At 50.6% G+C, this 26552-nt stretch overlaps 1 protein-coding gene across 4 annotated transcripts in view; it reads left to right on the top strand.

The window, feature by feature from the left end:
• Positions 1-2654: 2654 nt before the first annotated feature.
• KIDINS220 (kinase D interacting substrate 220) overlaps positions 2655-26552 on the top strand; it is a 76311-nt gene continuing 52413 nt past the window's right edge. For 2 of the 4 annotated variants that reach the window (XM_037048680.1, XM_037048678.1), the window contains exons 1-10: positions 2655-2814; positions 8793-8927; positions 10131-10229; positions 11209-11307; positions 17363-17461; positions 18601-18699; positions 21068-21166; positions 23091-23288; positions 25631-25729; positions 25998-26096. In XM_037048680.1, coding sequence (XP_036904575.1) covers positions 8820-8927; positions 10131-10229; positions 11209-11307; positions 17363-17461; positions 18601-18699; positions 21068-21166; positions 23091-23288; positions 25631-25729; positions 25998-26096 — 999 coding nt within the window. In that variant the 5' untranslated portion in view covers positions 2655-2814; positions 8793-8819. Of the gene's footprint in view, positions 2815-8792; positions 8928-10130; positions 10230-11208; positions 11308-17362; positions 17462-18597; positions 18700-21067; positions 21167-23090; positions 23289-25630; positions 25730-25997; positions 26097-26552 lie in introns of all 4 variants that reach the window. The other 2 variants (XM_037048679.1, XM_037048677.1) reach the window with 1 other exon arrangement.

Raw genomic sequence — 26552 nt, 5'->3', positions numbered from 1 at the left:
ATTAATAATAAAAGTAGTTGAGCCCTGGCTGGCGTGGCTCAGTGGATTGAGCACCAGCCTGCAAACCAAAGGGTCCCCTGTTCGATGCCCAGTCAGGGCACGTGCCTGGGTTGCGGGCCAGGTACCCAGCTGGGGGTGTTTGAGAAGCAACCACACATTGATGTTTTTTTCTCCCTCTCTTTCCCTTTCTCTAAAAATAAATAAATAAAATCTTTAAAAAAACCCTAAAGTCCTTTTCACATGAATTGATACAAAGTCAGTTGTATCAGTTCTCTTTATAACTGTTTCTCTTCTCTCCAACTCTCTCTCTGCTTCTCTCTCTCTCCACCCCATCCCCTCTTGAACACAGGGTTCTATGGTTTCCCCTTTCCTGTGGCTGCTCCTATCTGTCCTTGACTTGGTGCAGTGGTGCATCCCTCTTTTCCCCGGTGCCGCCCCAGAGGAGAGGAAACAGCCATCTGCGTGTCTTTTATGTAGAAGGGACGAGACTGGCACAGACATCACGTGGCGTGACGGAGAGGACCATCATCACCTAAGGCAACAAAATGAGATCTTGGCGGCTTCTCTGGGACGCGTCCCCTTTTCAATAATGGATGTTTCAAATAATGACTTTGGTTAATAAAAATTTTGCTTCAAGTCTCTGTTTAAGAGCTCAGGAAACTCTGAATGGTGAGATTAACAGAGATTCTTCCTCAAATGTTTCTGTATTTTCCAAATATTTCATAATGCATTTGCCTTTTATAATCGGAGAAAGACAGTTTTATTTTTTTGAATCTTTTTTTAAGGAATGTTTTTTAAAAGATTTTATTTATTTATCTTTAGCGGGTAAGGGAAGGAGAGAGGGAGAGAATATCAATGTATGGTTGCCTCTCGTGTGTCCCCTGATGGGAACTGGCCTGAAACCCAGGCATGTGCCCTGACTGGGAATCAAACTGCGATCCTTTGGTTCACAGGCTCGAGCTCAATCCACTGAGCTACACCAGCCAGGGCAGAGACCGACAATGTTAAAAGCAGAACCCTATGCAAACCATCCTAAGGTTTCCAGGGAAAATTCTACCCGCGATGAAATTGAAGCCCTGTGAAAGGACTGGACCGCTGGCACCACCATCCCGGCATGCTGGTGTGGCCGAGAAAAACAGTTCCAGGGCCAGTTCCTGGGGGAGCACGGTGAGGAATGGAGAGGTAGCTCAGAGTTTCCTTCTACATAAATCCACAGGGCAAGAAGAAAAGCCAGACTCTTGAAATGATTTCAGTGATTTGCTGAAGCAAGAAACCCAGGAAAGTGAAAAAGGGGGTAAGGGGGGACTACATCTAGAGCACAGGTTCCCACTCGGGCACCCGGTCCCTACGGAACCATGAATTCCCTGTAGCTCTCAGGACCAGTGGTTCCTAGAAGGCTGCCTGCTGGCCCTGTGTAGGTCCTCGAGAACGGTTTGACATTAAAAAGGGACGTTCATATTTGAAATCACTGCTTTGGACACAGTGGGGCCAAAACCCCAGTCTGAGGATGGTGTTTCATTGGAATCTGCTGGGGAGACATTTTAAAATTCCCAACAAGTGTTGTGTTGATATTTTCAAAGGTCCACAGATGGTTTTGATGTGCCAAGGTTCGGAACTATTGAGAAACATCTCCTAGTGGATAAAGTCAGCAAAGAGTATGGTTCTCTCAGGGGTGGGTGTGACATGCCTGGGACAAGGACAGCATCCCGAAGTGCATGGTGGGGTGGTAAATTGCTTTCTGCCTTATAGGCTTGCCAAAGACAGACGCTGGTTCAAACTGAGTGGAATTGGTGTGGAATGAGCCTGGAGTGAGCAGGGGTGGGGGGGAGGGGAGAAGACAAGTAAACAAGTTAAAATTGGCTTTAAGACATACTTTTGAGCACCTACTGCGTCCTCGGTACCTTGGAGTAAAAGGTGAGTCCGGAAGGTGGAATGACAAATCTGCGTGAGGTCATCTGTGGAGCTCACGGAAGAGGGGACTGCGTGAACTGTATCATAAAAAGACAAAGAGGCTTCATCTGTTGGGATCAGCCGGACGCAGGCAGGGAAGAATGTCCAGGTGTGGGAACAACACTTTGGAAAAGAGAGGAGGAGGAAGAGCATGGCTCAGCGTTCCAGAAACTGCAAATATGGCCAACTGGCGGGTGGGGCAAGTCAGAAGTCACCTCGGCAGAAATGGGGGTGGAAGCCAGATCCCAGGGACTGCGGAGGGGGTGTGGGGGAGCCGGCAGGCCCTCAGGACCAGGAGTGGTGACCCCGTGCAGGTTCAGAGAAGGCGGAGACTCGCCTTGGGGCCCCAGGGAAGGGATGTGAGTTGGCCTTCATTTGCAACGCCTTCCGAAGTTACACTTGCATTGTAGGTCTGTGCGTACGCTTAGGTTCTGATGGTGAATAGAGAATATAAATTAACCACGACAAGAAAAGTGACGTTGACAGTGACGCGAATATTGCCCGGCGCTTGTCAAAAACACCTGTTTCAAAGTTAGAAAAACGATGCGCAGGGCGGCAAGGCCTGGAGACTCGCGTGCCATGCACGCACCAGCGCGCGCGCGCGCCCGCCGACGCCGGCAGCCGCTCCGCCTGGGCCACAGGTGCAGCCGGGCGTCTGGGGGCGTGGCCACACGTTGCCCCACCCTCAACCACGTGACCTGTCAGCTCGGGGAGACGGAGGAAAATGGCCGACGGGTGTGTGAAGGGGGACGTGCTGGAAACCGCCTCCTCCGCATTTCCCAGTTTCTAACAGCGCCTGCGGCAAAGCGGGCCATTCCCGCCAGTTCCATTCCCGAGGAACTGTCCTCGGCAGGCTGTTAGACGGTGAGTGTCGTTGTCGGCTTCGCGGGATGGCCGGCTGGGGAGGGGGCGAGGCCGGGGAGCCCGGGGGCCCGGGGACCCCGCGAGTGCGCGCCGGCTTGAGGGCCGGGAGGTCTCGGACTTACGGCCTCAGGTCAGTCTCTCCGGGTCCGGCCGTCTCCTCGGGGCGGGTGCGGGGGCAGGGGCCGGGGCGAAACAGTTATTTTCCCGGTGCGGAGCCGCCACCCGCTGCCCAGAGTACCCCGCCCCTGCTCTCCGCAGAGGCGGGTGTGCGCGGGGCCTGTGCTGGGGCTGCCAGGCCAGGGCCTTGGTTTCCCGCTTTGCTGTCCTCCTGGGCCCCATGGCTCCATTGTCTTGTGCTGGCCTTCAAACGCCTGGCAGTGGAGCGGCAAGCCATAGGCTTCTCGCCTGTGCGATTTAACGCCACGGAAACGATTTCTTGGTCACCACCCACGTTGGATAATTTTTCCTTCAAGTCGTTTTGACAGACAGAAACATGTAGAACAATGAAGATCATTTTCCTGGTAGTGACTGTGTGTGCAGCCCTCTCGACTGTCCATCAGGGGCGCTGGTTCACAAGGCAGCCTTGTCCTTGGAGAGTCCCATTCAGCTGGCCTGGGGTGTGGCCGGGCGACGCCCCTCCGGACCCCTAGAGGGGTTCGGATGCATTTTGTGGGTGCCCACGCTTCGGCAACACTAGGGATCAGATCCGGCAAGGGTTTCTGAAAGCAGCGCAGGGCGCCCGGTGCAGAGCCCAGGTCAGTAATGACCTCGAACAGGTTGGGTTCTTTGTTCTCCAGCGTGGGCAGCGGATGCTCAGCTGAGCTGGGGCAGAAGGCAGGGGTCCTTCTCTTCCTCGACCTAGATCCTCGTGAGACAGAGAACTGCCAAAAAGGCAGATAGCTGAGTGACAGGTTTAGAAGAGGGCCGTAATGGGAATTAAAGCCTAAACCAAAAGGACCCCGTGACAGGTGCAGTCCAGGTGAGGGGAAGCCACTCAGAAAGGGGAGTGAAGAAATAGTAACATTCTGTGGTGATGTACAGTGGCTAGTAGTGCTCCAGTCTGCATGTGCGGGGCGCTGTTTTAACCCCTTTTCACCTAAACTGTGCAGTTATTTAAAGATGGTGAAACTTAGGCACTGAGGTCAGGAGTGGGTCCATGGTGATAAAATGTTAAGTAGTCGAGTCAGGAGTCCACCCAGGGCCACCCGGGTCAGGGCCCTTGCTTTCTAGCACTGTGCCGAAGAGCACTTTACGAAGAAGGCCTTTTTGTCAATGACATAGAAGAGATATTGTTGAAATGAAGGTCGGACAAGGCTCACATTTTTGTCCTGTGTTCAGATGTGACTTCCACTGGCCTTGTTTTTGTCCTGATGTCACAGGCAGAGTGACCTCCTCTGATGCTGGTGCTCTGGAAGGTGGGTTATGTTCCCTGGAGGACACCGAGGCCTGGCCAAGGGGCTGCTTTTCTCTTTCTCTGCCCCTGGGATGCAGGCGTCGGGCTAGAGGGAAGGTGGGTCCCGCCCCAGGAGGTGGGAGCTGAGGGCAGATGTGGACAAGGGTGAGTGGAGTGGGAAGCCGAGTGTGGTATTAGGAGTCTGAGTTTAGGTGTCCATGGGGGGTGGAGGTGTCCCAGAGCAGGGACATCGGCTGCTTAAGCGTGAGCACTGTCTGGGCAGGCTTCCAGGAGATGATGTGGAAGGAGGAGCCGCTGTCCAGGCCCACATGTGGGGGATGGGCATTCTCTGAGCAGGGGCAGTGAGGGCAAGGACCTGGAGAGCAGGAAGTAATGGGGGCAGCCACAGGCGTGGGAGGAGATTAGTCTGGCTGCGGCTGGCTGGCTGGCGGTGTGGCTGTGAGTGGGGAGGCAGGGCTGGGCAGAGGGTGAGAGGGAGGCGGGTGAGGCTGGAGTGGTGGGGCAGAGCCAGGCCGTGACAGCTGCCTGTCCTCACTGTCACTTTGAAGAATTGAGTTCGTGAGTCCTCTCCGCTCTGCATGGAGCACAGCCTTCTGTAGGGGGACTTGTGAAGTCTGATCTTTACAGTGGCTTTGAAAGGCTTGCAAGGGCTTCGGGGCCGTGGCTAACTTGTGAGTAATGAAGCCATCATGTTCTGTTCTCCCAGCATGAGTCTACGGTTCACCAGTGGAAGGACTTAAAGGGAAGTGTGTTTTTGATCACTCTTGCTTCCATGTGGCAAGGGACTGGAGGAGGCAGAGATGGGCGGGAGGCAGCATGGTTGGGAGATGGTCCTGGGGGTGCGGCGAGAGGCATCGCATGGCAGGGGAGCCGTTTTGGGGGCAGGGGAGCTGTTTGGGGGCAGGCACCTAGGCCAGAGCAGTTCCTCTTATCTGGAAACGGTGCAGACACGGTATGGCCTCGTGATGCCTTCCCATCCCTGTGACTGTGACTGTAGTTGGTTCCTCGTGGGCACCTGACACAGTCTGGGTAGTCAGAGCCTTTTGGGGAACTTTCGAATCTGGGATCAAATTCAGACTTTCTCTAGTTTCAGAAACTGTTGACTTGGGCTGCCCAGCTGTTGGCAGCCACATTCCCGCTTGTGTAGAAGTTGGTCTAGAAGGAAAGAGGATTAAGCCATAGGGAATGAGAATTCTGCCAGCATTTGAAGTCCAGGGTCACCCATCTTCCCCGCAGTGTGGTTGCGGGAAATAAACCAGTCTCCTTAAAATAAATGTTCTGTTTTGCCCAATCTAGTTTAAGTTTGTCTCTTGGGCTGTCAGCGGTCTTACTCTGTGTGCGGGTGGAGAAGGCCCAACACTAAGGCCCTGACAGTGGGGCTGGCAGATGTTGGTTGTGAGAGGCAATTGGGCTGAAAACGGAAACTGCTGCGCTCTGGAGAGAGAGGGACGCTTTGGCAGGTGGGCACAAGAGGCGCTCGCAGTGCAGGGGGAGGATGGGGCGAAGGTAGGCACGTGGGGCCGCTCCAGGCGCTGCCGCTGGTGGGTGGATGCTGGTTACAGGGAGCGGTGGGCAGGGCCGTGTCCAGGCTGCCTCTCTGAGGTGTTGTTAGACTTGACCCTGTAAGACGTGGAAGTAGATGGAGATGTCGAATGTTGGTGGTGTCTGTTAGACCACATCTCGTACTGGTCTCCAGTGATGAAGGACCCCGTTCTAGAAAACCCAGAGAGAAAGGTTCTACAGAAAATTAAAAATTACATTACTGTCATTTCAGTAGTTAAAAGTGTGTATATTTTAAATAGTTGAGATATTATATATAGTCTTGTTTAGCTGATTTTTCTCTCCCTGTTAATGTAGCACAGGCATTTTCCTATCAGTGCATATTTTGGAAACATTTAATGACTATATGTTTTTCCAGTGTGAATGTATCATAATTTACGTGACCCTCCCTCCATCTCTGAGGTTTTTGTACTGTGGCTAGAATTGTGTGACAATGCAATTTCAGTCATAAGGACCAAATGTAACATTAAAATCTTTCTCCATGTTTCTTTTGCTTTTAGAATTGATTCTTAGAATGAAGTTACTGCATCAAATGACGTAGCTTTTTGGGTGATTATTTAAAAGTAAGGCATTATTGAGGTACACTTTCCATACAGTTCACTCTTTTTAGTGTTCAGCTTGGAATTCTGACAGAGCCAAATGAATGTGTAACTTCCACCGCAGGCAGGACGTGCAAGAGTCTGGACCCCCCAAACCCTCTGAGACCCTGTGGGACATGGGGACGGGCAGTGTGGGGACCGCCGTGGAGCGTGAGGCTGTGACTGTTTTACCTGGCACAGGCAGACCCTCGGCGAGGCGACTGGAGGACGTGCTGGAGCGGCCACGGGCTCGTGGCCTGTGGGGAGGGAAGTCGGGCAGACGGAAAGGCCGGTGCGAGGCCCCGGGGTGGCACAGTGCTGAGCGTGTTCGAGCAGTGGCGTGGGTGCGGAGTGGTAGCGGGTGAGGTCGGGGGTGTGACACCCTGCCCCGTGCACTAAGGGACTGTGCCCTGGTGCTTGGAGAGGCCGACCGAGGGCTGTGAGCGAGGAGGGACGAAATCGCCTCGGGGCCGCTCACCGGGCGTTCTGCAGCTGCAGCCGCAGCCGCAGCGTCGCCGGGTGGGCTTGTTAAAGATGCAGGGTCAGGGCCCCTCCAGACACCCCTCCACCCGCCCCCCATCGGAATCCCCAGGGGAGCACCAGCCCTCAGGACTCTTTGAGGCTCCCCGTGTTCCTGTTTAAGAAGCTCTGGGCCAACTCACAGCCTCACAAGGTCGCTGTGCTTGCCTTGTGGGCATAGACTGTGGGGAAGGCAAAGTGGAGGTAGGAGGAGCTGTTGGGATCTAGGTGAAGGTCATGGTAGCTTGGACCAGTGCAGCTGTGATGGAGGTGGTGAGTTGTGCTGTGGATTCTTTAGGTAGAACCAAGAGGATTTGCTAAGAGAGTGACCTCATGTGAGAAGACGAGGCAGGTCATAGGTTTCAGTGTTGGAAGATGGGAACTGGAGCTGCCATCTCGTAGGGCGGAGCAGACAGCAGGGGGAGCAGGGGAGCCCCTTCTCTTTGGGAAGGGTGTGTGGGCCGGGTCTGGAGTTGGGAGTTGGGAGGAGTTAGATTGACTCGAGTGTGCGTCTTGGAAAGCACAGGGTGGGTATCTGGACAGCTCGTGACTGAGCGGACCTGGGCCCGTCCACGTGGTGCCTCAGCGCATGACCCAACGATTAGTGTTGAGGGAAGCAGGCTGTTATTTACAGGACCGCAGCCAAGGGGGTGCTGGGAGCCCTCCTGCTCAGAGCCCCACTCTCCCACGGGCCCCAGCACTTCCCCTGCTCCCCACCAGGCTACACATCTCACCACGACCAGAAGTTCCCCATGTCCTTATCTGTTCTGAAGCCGGCCTCCCAAACAGGTCTCCGTCCCCTCTGGTGACAAAGGTGCACTGTGGGTGTCGATGTCCCCATCCTCTCGCAGCAGCTCTCTCCCCCAGCATCTGGGCTGTGTTGTCCTCAGCCTCCATGCGGCGGTCCGGGAGAACATGTGCTATGTCTCACTGCACTGTGGTGGGGTCCAGGAGGCACGCCTCCCAGAGAGTGGCCTCTCTATGTGTCCTTTGGAGATGCAGAAGTCAGCATCCCCCAGTCACAGTTCAGCATTACAGGCATCTCCCGTGAATCCATGCGTGGTCAGGCAGGTCCCTGTGATTCCCGGCTCCATCAGCTCTGCCCCTGGGTTCTCCAGGTCGGCTTCCCAGAGGGGCTCCTCTTTCTTAGTCCAGCCTGCACTCGCTCCAGCTGCATGCCTCTTCCTGCCTCAGCAGGCTGCGTGGTGCAAGCCTGACTGCACACTGCACAGCTGCTTGCTGCTCTCTCTCAAGCCGTGTGGCCGAGCCCCTCAGGGCCGCTTCCCCACGGCTGCCTGCTCACTGCAGGCGCTGTGGTTGAAGCTCTCTCACGTGGCTGCCCTCTTTGCTACTGACCCACACAGCCGCCTGTTGCTTCCTCACTACCCCATGGAGGACCATCTTCTTTTTGCTTCCCTCCCTTATTTTCAATGCTGACCTGGAGCTTCCTGCGTGGCCTCATGCCCAGCCCCTCCTATAATGGGCTACTTTTGCCAGTTCCCCTTTGTTTTTTACCTTCTTTAGGCTGCCATCTTTAGTCAGGGCAAGCGTTCTCCCTTCACACAGGAGCCGCCGCCTCCTGCCGCGTGAGCAGGTGCTGTAGAAGCTCCCTGCTACGCCAGGGCTGCCTTAGAGTCTCGCCCACGCTTCTCCCTGGCCGGTGGGACAGCTATTAACTTGCCCTCTGTAATGCCAAGTGTCGGGAGTGTCTGTGCTTCCCCCCTGCATGGCTGTCGGGAACATGCTCTGTTTGGGGGCCTTAGGGGGCTCGCTCTGCCTCCTGTAAGGCTGAGCTAGGGCGCTTGGTTTTCAGTCCTGCCAGGGGACGTGTATCTGAACAAGTTAAGGTTAGACTTTTGTTTCATATTCACAAGTCACGTGTATTTTATCTAATCTGCTTTTCACAGGTATTGGAGCTACAGCTTTCCGCGAAGATGTCAGTTCTGATCTCTCAGAGTGTAATAAATTATGTCGAAGAAGAGAACATTCCTGCCCTGAAAGCTCTTCTAGAAAAATGCAAAGATGTAGATGAGAGAAATGAGGTAAGACCGAGTTTCTAAACTTTGGTCCTTTCGTAGCTGTCTGTGGACTCCCTGCTCCCGTGCGCAAGGCAGTGCGCTGAGGACAAAGGCGAGCACCAATGCGCAGTTCCCGTGCTTGGTGATGTTAGCGTGGAGTCATGGCACCGTTTCTTACGGCGAGAGTGCTTCAGACTCCGTGGTTTCAGAGTGCGTTGGAACCGATGTCAGTGATTGCACATGGAGTTGAGATTTGTGGTTGACTTTTGCAGGTGGAATAATCGATATTCGGGAAGTTGGATGACTAAAGCCTAAGTGTCTCTAGGAAGCTTTAGAGAGCTTCCAGCCCCAGTTTCCCTGTGAGTAGACGAAACAGACAAAATCGGGGCTTTTGGAGTGCTCTCTTTAGCGGAGCCCCAGCTCACTTTCTGAGTCGCTCCTTCGGTTCACCCTGGGGTTTGAAGACCCTCTGTCTTTGAGAGTGAGTTAAATAGGCTTGTGCTCTCTTCGGTAGACAGGGAAGCGTGATGTGTACCTGCGTTTTCATTACCTTTAGGTCCTTTGCTGCGACAATACAAGTCAATAAAATGTTCATCTTATTTCATCCTGAACAGCCATGCTGCAACATTTTATGGACTAATAGATCTTTTGTATGAATTTTTAATGGCAAAGTATGTATTTGTTTTATCAAACTTAATAAAAAATTTTGTTTCTTGAAACTGTTTTCAGGGTAGTGTAGTTTTTTTTGCCAGTGGATAAGATAATACATGATTTTAGTTTTTACATACATATACATTAATATAGATGTGTGAACTTTGTGCCTTTAGTCCTGATGATTTGTCAAATATGTATTATTAAAACCATGTTCTACATTGTAACCTAACTGGATTGTTGGAATTTAGTTACCATAAATACCCTAAGATTTTTATATACATGTGGTCATTCCTTTCAGAGCCTGGTAATACTCATTTACTGATTCCAAGTGAGATTTCAGTGCCACGAGACGATAACTCGTGCTGCAGTGAAAAAAAATTTTTTTTACTTTTTTTTTTGGTTGCATTATTAGGAAACTGGAAACTTAAGATTTCATGGGTGTTTCTAAATTAAAGAAATTCTGTAACCAGCACTGAACATCGTGTTAGGAAAATGTAAGCGTGTGCCTTTAACAGGCGTTTCGGTCGAAGCACGGCCCCTTGACAAGCTCTTGGTGCCCTTCGCCTCCCGCAGTGCGGCCAGACCCCGCTGATGATAGCGGCGGAGCAGGGCAGCCTGGAGATGGTGAAGGAGCTGATTAAGAACGGGGCCAACTGCAACCTGGAAGATTTGGTATGTATTGAAATAACTTATCTTCTTTTCCTTTTCCTTTGCTGTTTGTTTTACAAAGTGATTAAAAAATAATAGGTAACAAATGATACTACCAGTGGTGTATCGTCTTTGGCTACAATGGGCCAGGTTAATGTTTTAAAAAGGGAGAGGAATTTTTACTGTTAACGAAGGTTCTCAGCGCTCCCTGTTTTTAGACGCTGACGGCGTGGGCCAAGTAAGAAGCAGGCCCACACGAACTAAATGCCTGCCCGAAAGACACCCGCCTGGGAGCCAGCCGTCACACCACTCCCTGTGGTGTCTCCTCACTGTCGTGGGTGTCATCACGTCCCTCACGTGGTGACAGCTGGGGAGCAGTGCCCCCCGACAGCACCCCCCCACTCGGGCCACCGCTCCTCCACTGCCCCTGTTACCCAGGAGTGGTTTTTTAGGGTCCACAGCTGCATCTGGTTTCTGTTTCCTTTTAAAAGTTTTTTCCACATCTGTTTTTAAAAATTTATTATTTAAAATTGATGTTTTTTATTGAATGGTTGTTCAAATTCAATGGCACTCAGGAATCAAAGTTAGGAATACATACTTTGAGCACAGTGCTCTCCAGCTCGTCACAGATCACTCCTGTCCGGCGGCCTGCTGGTGAGTCTCGACTGCCTCGCGTTTCAGTGCAGAGGGGCGGTTGCTGGCCACAAGGACTGGCTTTGAGGTTTGGACAGTCGTCTTTCCTCCTTGTGACAAAACACACTATGTGATTAGAAGTCTGGCGAGAAGACTAACAGGCAGTTGTGAAACCACTTCTGCGCATGCAGTGATGCACGCAGACGGAGGCACCCTTGCCAGGGCTTGGCCCCCTGTTATTTGGGAGTCGGGTGGGTCAGGCATGTCAGTTTGGTACAATCGTCTGGTATGTACATTCGGCTTCCTTTGTTCTCAGTTTGAAATAGCATTTCGGTTTTGAACCAGTAACATCAGTGTTTGTGTGTTCAAGGACAACTGGACGGCACTTATATCGGCCTCCAAGGAAGGGCACGTGCACATTGTGGAGGAGCTGCTCAGGTGCGGGGCCGACTTGGAGCACCGCGACATGGTACGTGCATCCTGCGCGGTGTGTCGGGGCCAGCCGGTGCCGGCCACAGTGATGCATGAGTGGGGACTCTTGTGTTGTTACGTGTGCGGTGATATCACGGTGCTTCTAGGGGCTGGGGTGGGCGTGGAAATGACCCTCAAGAAGGTTTCAAAACCCAGATGGTATAATATGCCCCTTTTGGAATATTCTTAGTCGGCTTCCGGCCCAGGTGGAGGCATAGGTGGAAACACTGTGCCTCCTCGCACGACCAAGTTTAAAGACAACAAAGTTTAATAACAAAAATGCAACCAAAACACAGAAAATTGAACTGTATGGAAGTCCGACAACAGCGAACCATTCAGCCAGACAGGTAAGAGGGGCTGAGTCAGAGGCTGGCAGAGCAGGGTCGAGCAGGAAAAGGTGGCCGGACCGACCCAGGCGCACAGGCGGTGGTTGGCAAATCCCAGGTGTGGGGTGGCAATAGGCGGACCCAGTGAGGGCCCAAGGTGGCTGGCTGACCGCAGTCACACACTCACACTCAAATAAACCAGGTGAAGGAGCAAGCAGTGAGACAGACCAGGCAGGCTAGGGCCTCAGTGATGGGAATTAAAGCCTAAAAACACCAATTGGAAAAACTTTCGGGGTTGAGGTGCCGGGAGAAGCTTTCGGGCTCACAGAGAGTTTGTTGGAGAGATCCAGAGAGTCCTGGAGGGGGCATCAGCCCACACACCCAGGAACCAGCACCAGGAGGGCCCGGTTTGCTTGCGGGAAGCAGCAGAGGGGACCGAAATTCGAGAGAGAGCAGAACAAACACCATTGCCCCTCTCAGAGGGGCAATGTCGCCTGCCCCCACATACAGCATCACAACCCAGTGACTGGGTGGCCCCACCCTGGTGAACACCTAAGGCTCCGCCCATTATATGTAACAGGCGCAAACAGACCAAAACATTATGGCTCAGGAAGAACAGCTCAAAGCCCCAGAGCCAATACTTCTAAGTGACCAAGAGACAGCCAACCCATTGGATGCACAGTTCAAAATACTGGTGACCAGGATGCTCACAGGACTGGTTGATTTTAGTCACAAATTAGAGGAACAAACGAAGGCTATGCTAAGTGAAATGAAGGAAAATGCACAGGAAACCAATAGTGATGGGAAGGAAACTGGGACTCAAATCAAGGGAGTGGACCAGAAGGAAGAAAAAAATGACCGAACAGAAAAGTATGAAGAAACAAGAATTTAAAAAAATGAGGAGAGGCTTAGGAACCTCCAGGACATCTTTAAATGTTCCAACATCCGGATTATAGGGGTACCAGAAGGGGAAGAGGAACAGCCATGAGTGGAAAACTTATTTGAAGAAATAATAAAGGAGAACTTCCCCAATCTGGCAAAGGAAATAGACTTCTAGGAAATCCAGGAAGCTCAGAGAGTCCCAAAAAGTTGGAACCAAGAAGGAACACACCAAGGCACATCATAATTACATTAGCTAAGATTAAAATGAAGGAGAGAATCCTAGAAGCAGCAAGAGATAAGGGGACAGTCACCTACAAAGGAGTTCCCATCAGACTGTCAGCGGATTTCTCAAAAGAGATCTTACAGGCAAGAAGGGGCTGGAAAGAAGTATTCCAAGCCATGAAATCCAAAGACCTACATCCAAGATTGCTCTATCCAGCAAAGCTTTCATTTAGAATGGAAGGGCAGATAAAGTGCTTCTCAGATAAGGTCAAATTCAAGGAGTTCATCATCACCAAGCCCTTATTACATGAAATGTTAAAGGGACTTATCTAAGAAAAAGAAGATAAAAATATGAACAGTGAAAGGACAGCAAACTCACAGTTATGAACAACTATACCTAAAACAAAAGCAAACTAAGAGGACAGCTAGATCGGGAGCGGAACCACAGAAATGGAGATCACATGGAGGGTTAGCAACAGGGGAGTGGGAGGAGGAGAAGGGGGGAGAAGGTAGAGAGAATAAGTAGCATAGACGGTAGGTAGAAAATAGACCGGGGGGGGGGGCAAGAATAGTATGGGAAATATAGAATCTAAAGAACTTGTGACACAGGGACATGAACTAAAGGGGGGTGGGGTAGGGGGTGGGGGGGAATGAAGGGGGGAGAATGGGACCACTGTAGTGGCATAATCAATAAAATATATTTTTTTAAAAAGAATATTCTTAGCCATTAATTTTAGAGTTTAATATTCGGAAATATTGTTAAAAATACTCACTGCCCTTTAATATGTCAGTATTTTAGAACTTATGAGAGAATTGTTTCCTTTAAGAGGAACTTTAAGAGGGACATAGTGTAGTTTTTTAAATATTTTTTGTTAACAATTTTTAGTATAATAGTTATAAATTTATTTTTATTTAAAAAATATTTTATTTATGTATTTTTAGAGAGAGGAGGAGAGGGAGAGAAATATCCTTGTGTGGTTGCCTGTCACACACCCCCTACTGAGGACCTGGCCTGCAGCCCAAGCAGGTGCCCTGTCTGGGAATCAAACCGGTGACCCTTTGGTTCACGTGCCGGTGCTCAGTCCACTGAGCCACACCAACCAGGCTGTAAATTTATTTTTAAAATGTAATTGTGTTCAGACATGCTATGTATACCCATTATAAGTTTAATGATATGATTCTTAATTATCTTAGCTATTATTGTGTATTGGCATCTGCTTAGAGCAGAAAAATAAAGAAGGGGGCTATTTCTGGCTTATTTATTCTGCAGAATGTTTAGTCATTTCAAAAGTTAATTTTCACAGTGGGGAAAGAAAGGAATTGATCTGCTTTGGTATATAAAACATGGGTTACTTGCTGATGCTGTTTCCTGAAGTGTGGAGGGACTGCGTGTTTCAGAAGCTGCAGCGTTCCACCGTCTCGCACGGGCTGTTGTGTTGTTCCTTGTTCTCAGAACAGCCCTGTGGGCCAGTGGTCAGTTTGGTTCCCAGCACATGTAGCTCAGGGGGTGCAGCCTAGAACCAGTGCCCTGTGCTCAGTCTCCCACCTGTGAAGCAGTCAGGCTGAGTTTTGAACTCGTGTGTGCAAGAGAGTTAGGGTGTGTAAAGTGTACGTTACAAAGGCGTTAAACTTCATAAACTCTGTAAAAAAATGATTTCTTAAACATTTTTAGTTCTTTCTGTTTTCCCCAAATAATTATCAACGACACATTTTAACATTTAAAGGGTCTGTGTGTTTGGCTGTGAAACACCACCAGTCGGGGAAACTGAGGACCAGGTCCCACTGAGCAGCTAGTGTTGCGGGGCCCTAACCACGGAGGGCTGGTGGGCAGCTGTAGCCGACAGGCTGTGAAGGAAGGCGTGGCCCCTGGGACTCCGGTGAGGAGAGGAGGGTTACCTCAGGTGTTGCTGGGGTTTGGGAGTCATTCCTGGGCCTGGTGTCAGGGTGTCTAGTGGGGAGTCTTTCTCGAGAGGGCCCAAGTGGTTGGCAGGCTGCCGCTCCTGCCGAAGGCAGGGTCCCCATCTTCTTGCTTTGCGAACCTGGACATGGTTGTCTCAGGGGAGACGTTTATCTCGAGTCTTGCAGAGGGCGGGCGGGGCAGGGTATGGAAACAGCTCTGCCTGGAATTTCACCGGTGGAAGTGTTGGTGTGTGTGGGATCTGACTTGGCTGACAGGTCCAGCTCTGCAGCCTGACGGACACTGGCTTGGCCTTTCCGGTCTTCCCCGACACTGACTCTGCTGCAGACGCCTCGTCTGGCCTCCGGAGGTCCCTCACCTGGGCTGTCTGGCCTTTCCCACGGTTGGGGTGGGATTGTGCTTTACTGGGTAGGGTCCTTCAGAGCCGGGCAGCCCTCCTCGGAGCCCCGCATCTAGGCACGTGGTGGCGATGAGGACCCTGATCTCCTGGTTAAAGTGGTGTCTGCAGGTTTCCTCACGGTCGGATTGCTCTCTTTCCCTTCGTGGGTGCTCAGTGTTGTAGGGGGAACTTTGATACCGTGCAGAATAGCCTGGTTTTGACGACACGTTCACTGATGTGTTGTCTCGCCCACCAGTCTGCCCTGCCTGCAGCAGCGACTCCTGGGGGGTGGTCGGGGTGGCTCCTCTCCTCCCCTCGCTCCCTCTGCTCTCGTTAGTCACAGCTCTTCTGTGAAGGAGAGCTCCCTCCGTCTGTGTCCTACGTAAATGCATGTGGGCTCATGAATGGCTCTCATTCTGTGAGTTATTCTGTTCTCTACCTAGTTCGTTGCTCAGGCTGGTCCAGCTTTGGCCATGGGAGCTTTTGCACACCCTTGTAAGATGCCCTGTCCTTTGATTTATTTTATATATTTTTAAGTACTCCCTTACTTTCTGGCACCATGAGGTGCTTCAGGCCCAGGTTTATCTTGTATTTTCCCTTGCTTTCCTTCCTGATTGTCAGCCCTGGGATGTTTTCCACAGAACCTTGACCCCTATTACTGGAAAGCGTTAGTTAGAAATCAGTATTTAGGTGTTTGTGCTCATTGCTGCTGGGATTCGCTGGTTGTAGTCCCTCTCAGTGGAGAGATGTAGGACATACGTGTGGGTACTAACTCCTGCACACACGTACGTTTACTTCTGTGTCTGTCTGTGTAAGTGTGTGTGTGTTTCATAAAGAGACCAGAGCGACTCCACCAACTCAGCCTTGTAGCCCCCGTCCCCGTCTCTGTGGTTCTTCTGACGGCAAGAAACCTGCCCCTGTTGAATACATGATGGGTTTGCCTATTTGTTCACCCCTGGAGCACAGGTACAGTGGTTTCAGAATTTCTGACCCCTAGCCAGAGAGAGACAGATTTACCTAGTAAGTACAGTGTTTGTGTACATTTATTTTGGTTTTTAGCATTATGGTATTCAGTCAAAATACTGTTTTCCAAAGTTACCTAGGCTCAGCTTCTGAGTAAACATGTGGTTCATTCGTAACATACTTAGATTTGTTTGTCTCAGGCTGTATCTTTACGTATCCTGGTTGACTTTTAAAAATATTTCCTACAGAAGAATTCACTGTCTGTGGCGAGTTTGTTCTCTGGTTTCTGATGAGTGCGTGATGTCATGTGCCCACCCCCACGAGCCTGCGCCCACTCCGCTGCCGTGCGATCAGCCCCTCCGCTCAGCCCCTCCTCTCACTCCCCGACCCCTTGCCGCCCTGGGCCTGGTTTCCCCTTCTATGGTTCTGCCTTTTTCAGATCAGGACAAGTATTTCTTAACTCTTTTTTGTGAGTGATGAAAGAAAATCAGAAGTTACTTATATTCTTAGGATCAAATGTGAATTGGCCCAAGTACTGATTTTTAAGAAAACAAAACATTTGTTTCATATTATAATTTGATTACATTGGTTTCTTTTATTGAATTGTGTTATAGCTAAAGAGAAGATTACTCAAAAAAAGAAAATTGCTTCTGTAGCATAGAAAACAAAGTTATCCTACTGTTAATTCATGCTGATGACATCGTCCACCCCTGGAACCCTGATCTGCAGGTCGCTGCCTGAGTGCCCTCCCTCTCAGCCAGAGGCCCTGCGTGACCTGCACATGACCCTCGCCCACAGGGTGTGCTGGGACAGGGCAGGGCGTGCTTGCTGGGACCTGCTCTGGGAGTCTGGACGCAAACAAGGAGGGGGCTATCTCAGGACAGAGCACGTTTCGAAGGAAAGGAAGGTTTCAAACGGCTAAGATAGATCTTGGAAGAAGTCCGACATAAGTGTTCCGTATTTCAGTTCTCACTGTGCAGTGCTGCGTTGGGGGTGTTTGTTTGTGGACCTGAGAGATTAGACTTCCTTTCGGTGCTTTCGTGTACAGGTTCCAGCAGAAGGAAGGCCTGCCTGCGTGTGGCTGGTTGGGTCATAATATCGGTGTAATGATGTATAATTTTAACTTGAACATTTCACCTAAAATGTTGTATGGTGTGCTTGAGTGTGATATCGTTATGTTACAGAATTATATGCTTAGGGTTTTATAATAAAAGACTTCATAATAAAAAGGGGTGTTATTTGTGCTGGATCCTGTATTTCTATTTCTCTGGGGAGCATGGGAACTTAAAACTACATGCACTTAAAACCTCACAAAGCAATGGCTTTATAAATAATAGTCACAGAAGGAACTTCATTTTTCCAGGGAGGATGGACAGCTCTGATGTGGGCGTGTTACAAAGGCCGCACCGAGGTGGTGGAACTGCTGCTGTCCCATGGCGCCAACCCCAGTGTCACCGGTCTGGTGAGCATTGACGTGACCCTCGCCTGTGTTGGGAGTGGTGCGCTCTCCTAGCAGGGGCTTCAGGCTGGTTATACTCTGGACTTGACAGTGAATGAAGTGACCTAGATCGTCGCCTTTGTTTTTAAGATTTTATTTGTTTACTTTTAGAGAGGAGAGAAGGGAGGGAAAAAGAAAGGGACAGAAACACTGATGTGTGAGAGATCCATTAATGGGTTGCCTCTTGCACGCCCCCTGCTGGGACCTGGCCTGCAACCCAGGCGCGTGCCCTGACCGGGAATCGAACCGGTGATCTTTTGGGTTGCAGGCCGGCAGCCACTCAATCCCCTGAGCCACACCAGCCAGGGTGACTTGGATCTTCTTAAAGATAAAGATGAAGAATGTGATTTTAAAGTACAGAGAGACTTTTTTCTCAAGCTCAGCTTATTTCTCAATTTTTATTAACAAAAGACAACTCTTAGAGCTTAAATGTTAATTATAACCATATAACGTTTCAGAAGGAGTTTAAATTCTGAAGACATCTTACCTGTTTTCTGTGGGCACAGATTCTTAATCTAAACTTTTTTAAATAGACATTTTCTGTGCATTCTTACAGATGGTGACACATAACGTGACTCCTTTGTGTGACTCTCAGTCTCAGATTGCAGATCCGAGACTGATACTGATGGAATCCGTTCACAATATATGTCTATTGGATCATGCTGTACACTTGGAACATCTCACAGTTTTACCAGACATACCTTAATAAAGCTGAAAAAATGTGTTTTTATTCAAATTAGTGGAAGGGTTATGTAAGAAAATTTTCATATTTCTATTGCTAGTCTTACCCATTGGCTAGATAATCACATCAGATGTGTTGACTCTCTAAAAAAATAAATGTGCTCATATATTTATTTGTTTAAGGTTGGGTACATCTTGGCTGTCAATTGCATATTATGAGTATTGTGTGTTTTTAAACTGGAGAATGGTCTGTAACTTGACTTTTAAAGTATTTATTACTTTGTATTACTCTGTTTGTTATTTACTTTTCTTAGTGAGTGCATGCTGTAAATGTCCACCTAAAAGATTTTTCCTCTCCCGCGGTCCCCGTCTGTCTCCTTCCCTCCCCTCCGGCTGCCTGCCTGCTACCCATCCCCTAGCAGTACAGCGTCTACCCCATCATCTGGGCGGCGGGGAGAGGCCACGCGGACATAGTGCACCTCCTGCTGCGGAATGGCGCGAAGGTCAACTGCTCGGACAAGGTGGGGCCCGTCGGGTTGTGTCCCCTGGGTGTGTCTTGGGACACGTGCTCGCACACGTGCTCATGAGGCTGCCAGGGCGTACCTTCCGGCTCTGTGTGTCAGTACGTTTTGTGTAGACACCTGCCTTGCAGGTGGTCCCCTCCCACTGCTTTTGTGTCAAGGTCACCATTCTCAGGGAAGGTAGACAGGGGCGTTCGCTGTCTTCTTGGCGGAATTTTTCTGTACAACTTTTCTTCCTAACTTTAGTCCTGCCTGCGTGTCATGTTGTTGCCAGAATGATCTTCTAAAGTTCAGGTTACCTCTCTCTTGTGCTTAACATCCTGAAGACACCGACCCCTGGTTTGATGTGTGAAGATGGGCCTTGTGTCCCTTTCTGCCCCCTCCCTTGCTCTCTGTACCCCAAACGACCTTGTGAACAGAATCTTAGGAGGATGGCTTGTTGGGAAAGTTTCTTAGGATAGGAGAGACTTAACCCAGTTTGTAGGAAGAGGGAGTAAAGGAGAAAAGACTGGCGATGTGGGAGGAAATCATTGGCCATGTTTCTAGGTGAAACCAGGACAATAGGATCCACATTGCACGGGACGGGATTGAATTTATTGGGGGTAGGAGCCCAGGAGTCGGGGGCGGGGGGGGAAAACGGAGAGACTTGCCGAGGCGGTTCTGAGTGCCGCCCCAGGAATGTCTGCCAGGCGTCTGGGCGAGACGTCAGGAAGCCTTTGGTGTTGAGAGGGAGGGGGCCTGGTGAGGAGGGCCAGGGGGTGGGGCCAACCTGGGGGCTGAGGCACTGGGGCCGCCCAGCGCCCCTCTGCACAGAGGGAAAGCAACATGCAGCAGGTGTTCCAAGGATGGGCGCACGATCACACCCTCTTTGAAGATGTCCGAGGTTTTTGGTTTGTAGACTTAGGGAAGGTGTTTCAGCCAGAGAAGATGTTATCCACAAAGGAAGAGGCTAGAAAAGAATTTAATTCTGAGAAAAGATAGATGCAAAAGAGAAACTGGCAAGTGTCTGGAGGGTTCCTTATTCTGTCTAAACCTACCCCAACGCCTCAGCCTGGACCGCTGCCCTCCTCTCCTATGTCCCACCCTTCATTCTTTAGGCTCCTGCCCCCCAGGGCTGTACTGGCAGCCTCAGGTTCTGGCTGTCCTGAGGCCCTGTCCCTCAAGAGCCCCAGGCTACAGCTTTCAACAGTTTGATTCCCGAGATGTTTAATGTCCAGGTGTGTCCAACCTTTTGGTGTCTCTGGGCCACACTGGAAGAAGAGTTGTCTTGGGCCACACATCAAATACACAAATACTAACGAAAACTGGTGGGCAAACAGAAAGGTTTTAAGTCAGTTCATGGTTTTGTGTGGGGCCCTGTTCACAGCCATTGGGCCACATACGGGCCATGGGCCGAGGTTTGGGCACCCTAGGGGGCTGCTGGGACAGTAGCCACCAGCCGCATGTAGCTATTTAGACTGAAATCGATTAAAATAAGGTAAAATAACTCAGTTTCCCAGTCAACTTGCTACATTCCAAGTGCCCGATAGCCTTAGGTGGCGAGTGGCTACCGCGGAGTCACAGTCCTTGCGTCAACACAGAAAGCTCTCCGGACGCGGCTGTGGCAGAAGCAGGCTTCACTATGGTCGGTTTCTGTCTGCGGTCTCCCGGGCAGTTGGAGGTCACAGTGGGTGTCCCTGTGTCTCCTGCCTGCCAGACTCCCCACAGGTGTAGAGACATTGCTCTTCTACGCATGATTTATATCCTTTGATGCCTTTTGAGTCGTATTCCAGCAGAAGGTACTTTATAGTGCAGTTTCTGGGCTGCAGTTTCTTTTGTCAAGTGCAGAGCTGATCTGGGGCGTGGGTGAGAGTGCGGACTGAAGCCAGGCTTGTGGTTCATGGGTCCAGCTCCCCCTCTTAGTAGCTTTGTGACCTTGAGCCTGTAACTAGCTTCTCAGGGCCTCCTTTGTCTTGGCAGGAAAGTGTGATACTGCCCTCTCCTTATCATTGTGATAAAGATTCCGTGAGATTACATTAAAGTGGTTCGAGCTGTTTTTGCCTGTAGTCAGACTGTTGAACTTTTGATTGTATTTCACAAGATATGGGAAGGAACAAAAGCTTGTTGAAAATTAGAGTGTATGACTTTATGATGGAAAAGTTGTCACTCACTGATTATAAAAGGTGAAGTTGGGTGAAAGATGTCTCGGGCGGTGGTTAATCATCTGTTCTGGAAAAATAAAACAGGGAAATGATTTAGCTGCGATTAGAGGTATGCCACGTGTAGGCGGTAATCTGAGCACACTTGAAGTAGGACCGGATCGCCGCTCTCATCGGAAGTCTCTTTCACCTACTGGCCATGATTGTAAATGTACTGTTCGTTTTCACAGTATGGGACCACCCCTCTGGTTTGGGCCGCGCGAAAGGGCCACCTGGAGTGTGTCCGACATCTGTTGGCCTCGGGAGCCGATGTTGATCAGGAAGGCGCTGTAAGTACCTTCTATTTGTAACCCCGATAACGGAGACGTGTTTTTAGTTGTAAGGGACAGAATATTTTTTCTTAATATATACCTAGAGAAATTTCCCACAGTTTGTAAATGATACTTAGAAAATGATACTTAGATAAGCATTTTTTTGCTGTTATCCTGATAAATATGTTATAGATACTAGGTACTGTAAATTTTTGCTCTTAAGGATCTATTCCTAATGCACATAAATTTTGGGAGGCTAAAAATAAAGAACATTGGTCAGTGATCTTAGTGTAAATTAAAATAGTCTCAAATCAAATAGTTTGAAATACATTAATTATGGAAAAGAGCTTTGTTTAAAATTTATTTAAATTATTAAGTAAAATTAAAATTTTAAATTTATTTAAATTTAAAAATAATTTTGTAATTTTTGTGTATTCTTAACTGTGAGTTATTTTCGTTTTTCAATGGACAGACCTAAAAATATCAGAAATCTAGCCCTGGCTGGTGTAGCTCAGTGGATTGCGTACAGGCCTGGGAGCCAGATGATCGCGGTTCGATTCCCAGTCAGGGCACATGACTGGGTTGCAGGCCAGTCCCCAGCAGGGGACACATAAGGGTCAACCATACATTGATCTTTCGCTCCTTCTCTCCTTCCCTTCCCCTCTAAAGATAAATAAATAAAATCTTTTTTAAAAAATAAAAAATAAATAAAAAATAAAAATATCAGAAATCTGTGGTCAGAACCTAGAAAGCTTTAAAATTGGTTCAAATACAGCCAATTCACAGTTATTAACTGCTTCCTGAGCCCTGCTGTGGAGCCAGCCGGGTGAGGGGTGAGCGGGGGCACTGGAGGAGCCCGCACAGGCTGCTTCTCTTTGCGGTGAAGGGAGTGGTGCCTGTGGGTAAGGAACAGCCGCGCAGACCTCCGTCTGTGTGGGAAGTCCTGTGCGAGAGGGACCGAGAAGGGCCCCAGAGGAGACGCACCACTCCTCCCACTACAGGGTTGGGACAGTGAGCTCCAGATCACGCTTGCCTTCCAGCATAGTGTCTTCCGCTGTCTCCTGTTCCTGGTCCAGGCAGAGGCTCCCAAATGCTGACCTCGGGGAGTGTGTGACGTTTTAGTGCGGGTGGAGACCACGTGGTTCACAGACAGCACAGAAGTCTCGCCAGTGACTCGCTTCCTCTCCGGACAGTGTAGCGAGTGAATGAGTGGCCGGGCTGTGGTGGGCAGGGACTGCTGAGCCACAGAGCAGGCTGGGTGGGCTAGCTCGCTGTGCGAGAGGGCGGGGCTGCGCCCTAGGGGCGGGGTTGGGGACTGGGCCGGCTTTCCCCGGTTAGGGTGCCTCTCAGAGCAGAGCAAAACCTGCAGCAGTGACGTCAGTGCTTGGAGAGAGGAGGCAGACTCTTCCGTTAGACGACTCACGGCTCAGTGCAGTTTTTAAAAGCAGCCGAAGTGAGAGTCTTCGGAGATGGGGTCTCCAGGTCACGGGGGAAGACAGCAGACTGCACTGCGCTTTTATTAAAATGTCCTGTAGCCATCAGGCCATCGTTTTCAGCTTTCCCATAGATTTTGTGGTATAGCATTCTTTGTTGAGCCTGAAAGACTGTACTTGGGGTTATTTAATGTAGAGTGAATTTGATTTTGAATCATCTTGTCAACTGTGTGAGACCTCATCACGTTGCCCAGAGGGCGTCGCGGCAGTGAGCCCCTTTCAGGGCTGCGTGCAGAGAGCTGACGGCCGGCAGTGCTGGGCCCAGTGGGTGGTCTCGCTTCAGAAGTGCAAATGTGCCTCCTGGCCCTTTTGGTGTGCTTGCATTGGCTTGCGGTGCCAGAAATAACTGGTAATAGGCCACCTCCTTGCGAACGTCAGTTTTATTATTATGGCACCAATCCTGTGTTTTCTAGAACGTGCTGACTTCTTGGTCTTTTCTCTGCGTCTAGAACTCAATGACTGCACTTATCGTGGCTGTGAAAGGGGGCTACACACAGTCAGTAAAGGAGATTTTGAAGAGGAGCCCCAACGTGAATCTGACGGACAAGGACGGAAACACAGCCTTGATGATCGCGTCGAAGGAGGGGCACACGGAGATTGTGCAGGACCTGCTCGACGCTGGGACCTACGTGAACATGCCTGACAGGGTAGGCCACCTGTGTGTCTTCCAGTGGTGACATTGCTAGGGGACGACCTTAACGTCTGGCCGCCCTGCACAATCCTGCGTGATGACGACGCACTTTGTTTTAAGATATTCTTATCTCCTCCACCTTTAGCCCTAGTGGGTTAAAGGCTGTTGTGTCATTGTGACGGGCGTTCTTTTTGATTTTGTCAATGATGTTGTTACTGAGAAAGTCACATGTGCTGTTAGTCTGTAACTGTCCTTGATGTGTATTGCCGTAGGTGTTTTTCATGGCCTCTGGGCTTCAAGTGCCTCCCTTTACACTTAGAATTTTCCAATTCTGTCTCTTCTCAGAAGTCCACACTCGTGTATACAACTCCATGTAAACCTTCTGCTTGAATGGGCTTTTTACAAAAAGATTTTATTTATTTATTTTTAGAGAGAGGGGAAGGGAGGGAGAAGGGGAGGGAGAGAAACATCAGTGTGTGGTAGCCTCTCGTGTGCCCCCTACTGGGCACCCGGCCCACATCCCAGGCGTGTGCCTAGACTGGGAACCGAACTGGTGACCCTTTGGTTGTCAGGCCTGCGCTCACTCCACTGAGCCACACCAGCCAGGGCTTGAATGGGCTTCTTAAACTTTCAGGAAAGTGGACGTTTTGTTTGTTTCTTCCCAACCCCGCTTTCCCTCAGTCGTTTCCATTAGTACATGGCCCCACCTCCAACCTGTGGTTGAAGCCCCATGTCCTGTGCAGTAGCCTCCATTTCTCTCCACATCTGATTCTTCGGCAGGTTCCACTGGGCCTGCCTCCAGAACAACCTTCCTTTGTCCACGGTCCCTTCATGTCCAGGGCCACCTCCCAAGTGCAAGTCCCCATCTCCCATTGTGGGAGCAAAGCATCTTGACTGGGTTCTCTCATTGGCTCTGATGTATTCTCCACGCTGCTCTTGCAGTGGTCCTTAAAGCAGTGAGTTTCACGTGTGCTCCTTTACTGAAGTCACCCAGCCTTCCTCCTCCACGTGGGAGAGCCATTGCACCTTCAGGGTGCAAGTCCCGAGTGACGTGCGTGGCCAGCTCTTTGTCCACATGTGTTTCCACTCCTCTCCTTCTGGCTCCTGTTCAGCAGCGTGCGGCCCCATGGGTGTGTCCACGTTCTGGAACACGCAGATCTCGTGGCTGCCCTGGGGCCTGCTGGGACTCTGCCCTTCCCAACCCTGCCGGGGCTGGCTCCTGCTCCGGCTTTCGTCCCCCATCCCAGCCAGCCAGCACCTCCACAGAAGGGTCTCCAGTTGCCCCCACCACCCAGCCAAGTCTCGTCACTGTAGTTTAATTTATCTCCATGGTAACTGTCTGGTTTTCCGTTGGTGTTTCCCAGTGTCACCTTTCTCCTCTGGACTGTCTGTTCTCGCAGAGACGGGACCTTGTCTTTCTGGTGTCCCTGTGCCTAGACTGCGTGGCACATCGCAGTGAAGCGTCTGCAACCTCTTACCAATCTGTGGTTTGGAGCCACATCAGGGCCGACATCCTCCACCAGCATTTGTCTGCCTGGGCTTGTTTCTGCTTCTGATGTGGTGGTTTGGATGTGACACCATGGCACCGTACTGCGTAACCCTCAAGGACCCACACCCTCCCTGTTTTGTAGCCCACGGGCCCACTGGGACTGAGCTGGGCACAGCTCAGACTCGGCCCGCCTGCGTCCCTCCAGCTGACGTGTGATTTAGCAGTTAGGAAAATGCCCGTCATGAAGTAGCCGTTCCCATGAGGCAGTGGGAAGATATAATTAATAATGATTATGGCTTGGTGAACATAATTTCAGGGCAAAGAGATGTTCTTATGTGGTAACGGGCCCCCTGGGGCCTGTTCTGGGGCTGAGTCAGGCTTCTGCACGGTTGCCCTCCAATGCCAGGGGCTGGAACGGGGGTGCCACTCTGCAGGCAGGGCGGCCCCAGACCCACGCCGGTGCCAGCCTCGTAGCTCCTCCTCCAGGAACCTTCTGTGTGCAGTGCCACCCAGGGGGGTCGTGTTGCGTCTTTTCTGGGCCTTCTTGCGGTGTGTCGACAGCTGTGGTGTCATCTCTTTAAGTTACATGTGTCGTGGAAGGTCACCTTCAAAGAGGACGGCTCATCGTTCTGATGACCAGCCTCTCTGAACCTTTGTCCTGGCGTTTCAGAGTCTTTCTTTGGGGGATTGCAGCCTTCTGTCTCTCACTCCACGGGCATCGGCTGAAATTTTTCTCTTTGTTTAGAGATACCTTTTTCCCAAGAAATTTTCTGGAAAAACTGATTGCATTAACACATGACTAACCTTGACCTCCAACTGGTGTTTCTTTGTTCTCGTCATGAACTCACCCCGTTCTCTTGTCTCGGTAGAGTGGGGACACCGTGCTGATTGGAGCTGTCAGAGGGGGTCATGTGGAAATCGTGCGGGCGCTTCTCCAAAAATACGCCGACATAGACATTCGGGGGCAGGTACGTGTGACGGCAGCGCCGTTGTTGGTGTCTCTGGGTCTGATGGCTTGTCCGTGTCAGCCGATCTCGATGTCACTCCACCGGCTGTTCTGCAGAGACCGACTTGTGGGCACCAGTGGGTGCAGTAGGTGCCCAAACCGTCCCGCGTCACTGCCGGGCTGTGGGGCTTCTGTATTAACGCCGCTAGGTCTTTCGCATGTATGTGTAGCGGTTTCTAAACGTTCTGTCTCACGGGGAGCAGCTGTTGATTTTTTCCTTTATGACGCAGGACAATAAAACAGCTTTGTACTGGGCTGTGGAGAAAGGGAACGCGACGATGGTGAGAGACATCTTGCAGTGCAACCCGGACACGGAGATCTGCACCAAGGTACAGCCCCCCTAGCCCTCGGAGCAGGCCAGGTGCTGGCAGGCAGTCCCGCGTGTCTTTTTCCTCGTCCTTGTCTGGTGTTTGTGTTTTACCGATCTCACTGGTTATGTGCTGCGTTAAATTGAAGAGCGACTTTGTATCCTTTCAGGAGTGCGTATTCACAGGAAAATACAATGTGCAGTTCATTACCTTAGGTGACTGTGTTCAGAAAGTATAGTTACCAGCTGTCATCAGCTGTGGACAGATGATCTCCCCAGCGTTCCTTTATGCTCCCGTTGTACGGGACGCAGAGCCCAGTTGCTGTACAAAGGCCACTGAGGGTGGCTGTGGGTGTCCAAACTGGCCCCCGTGGTCTCCTTTCTCAGAGCCTGTGAAAACAGAAATCCGCATCCAACGTCTGTGGTTGTGCCTGGCCTAGTGTGTGAAGTTTTCTGTGGGGAAGAGATACGTAGAATT

The sequence above is a fragment of the Sturnira hondurensis genome, unplaced genomic scaffold (genome assembly GCF_014824575.4).
Source record: "Sturnira hondurensis isolate 20B ecotype Veracruz unplaced genomic scaffold, ASM1482457v3 Scaffold0006413, whole genome shotgun sequence".
NCBI lineage: Eukaryota > Metazoa > Chordata > Mammalia > Chiroptera > Phyllostomidae > Sturnira > Sturnira hondurensis.
This window is presented reverse-complemented; position numbering and strand designations above follow the sequence as displayed.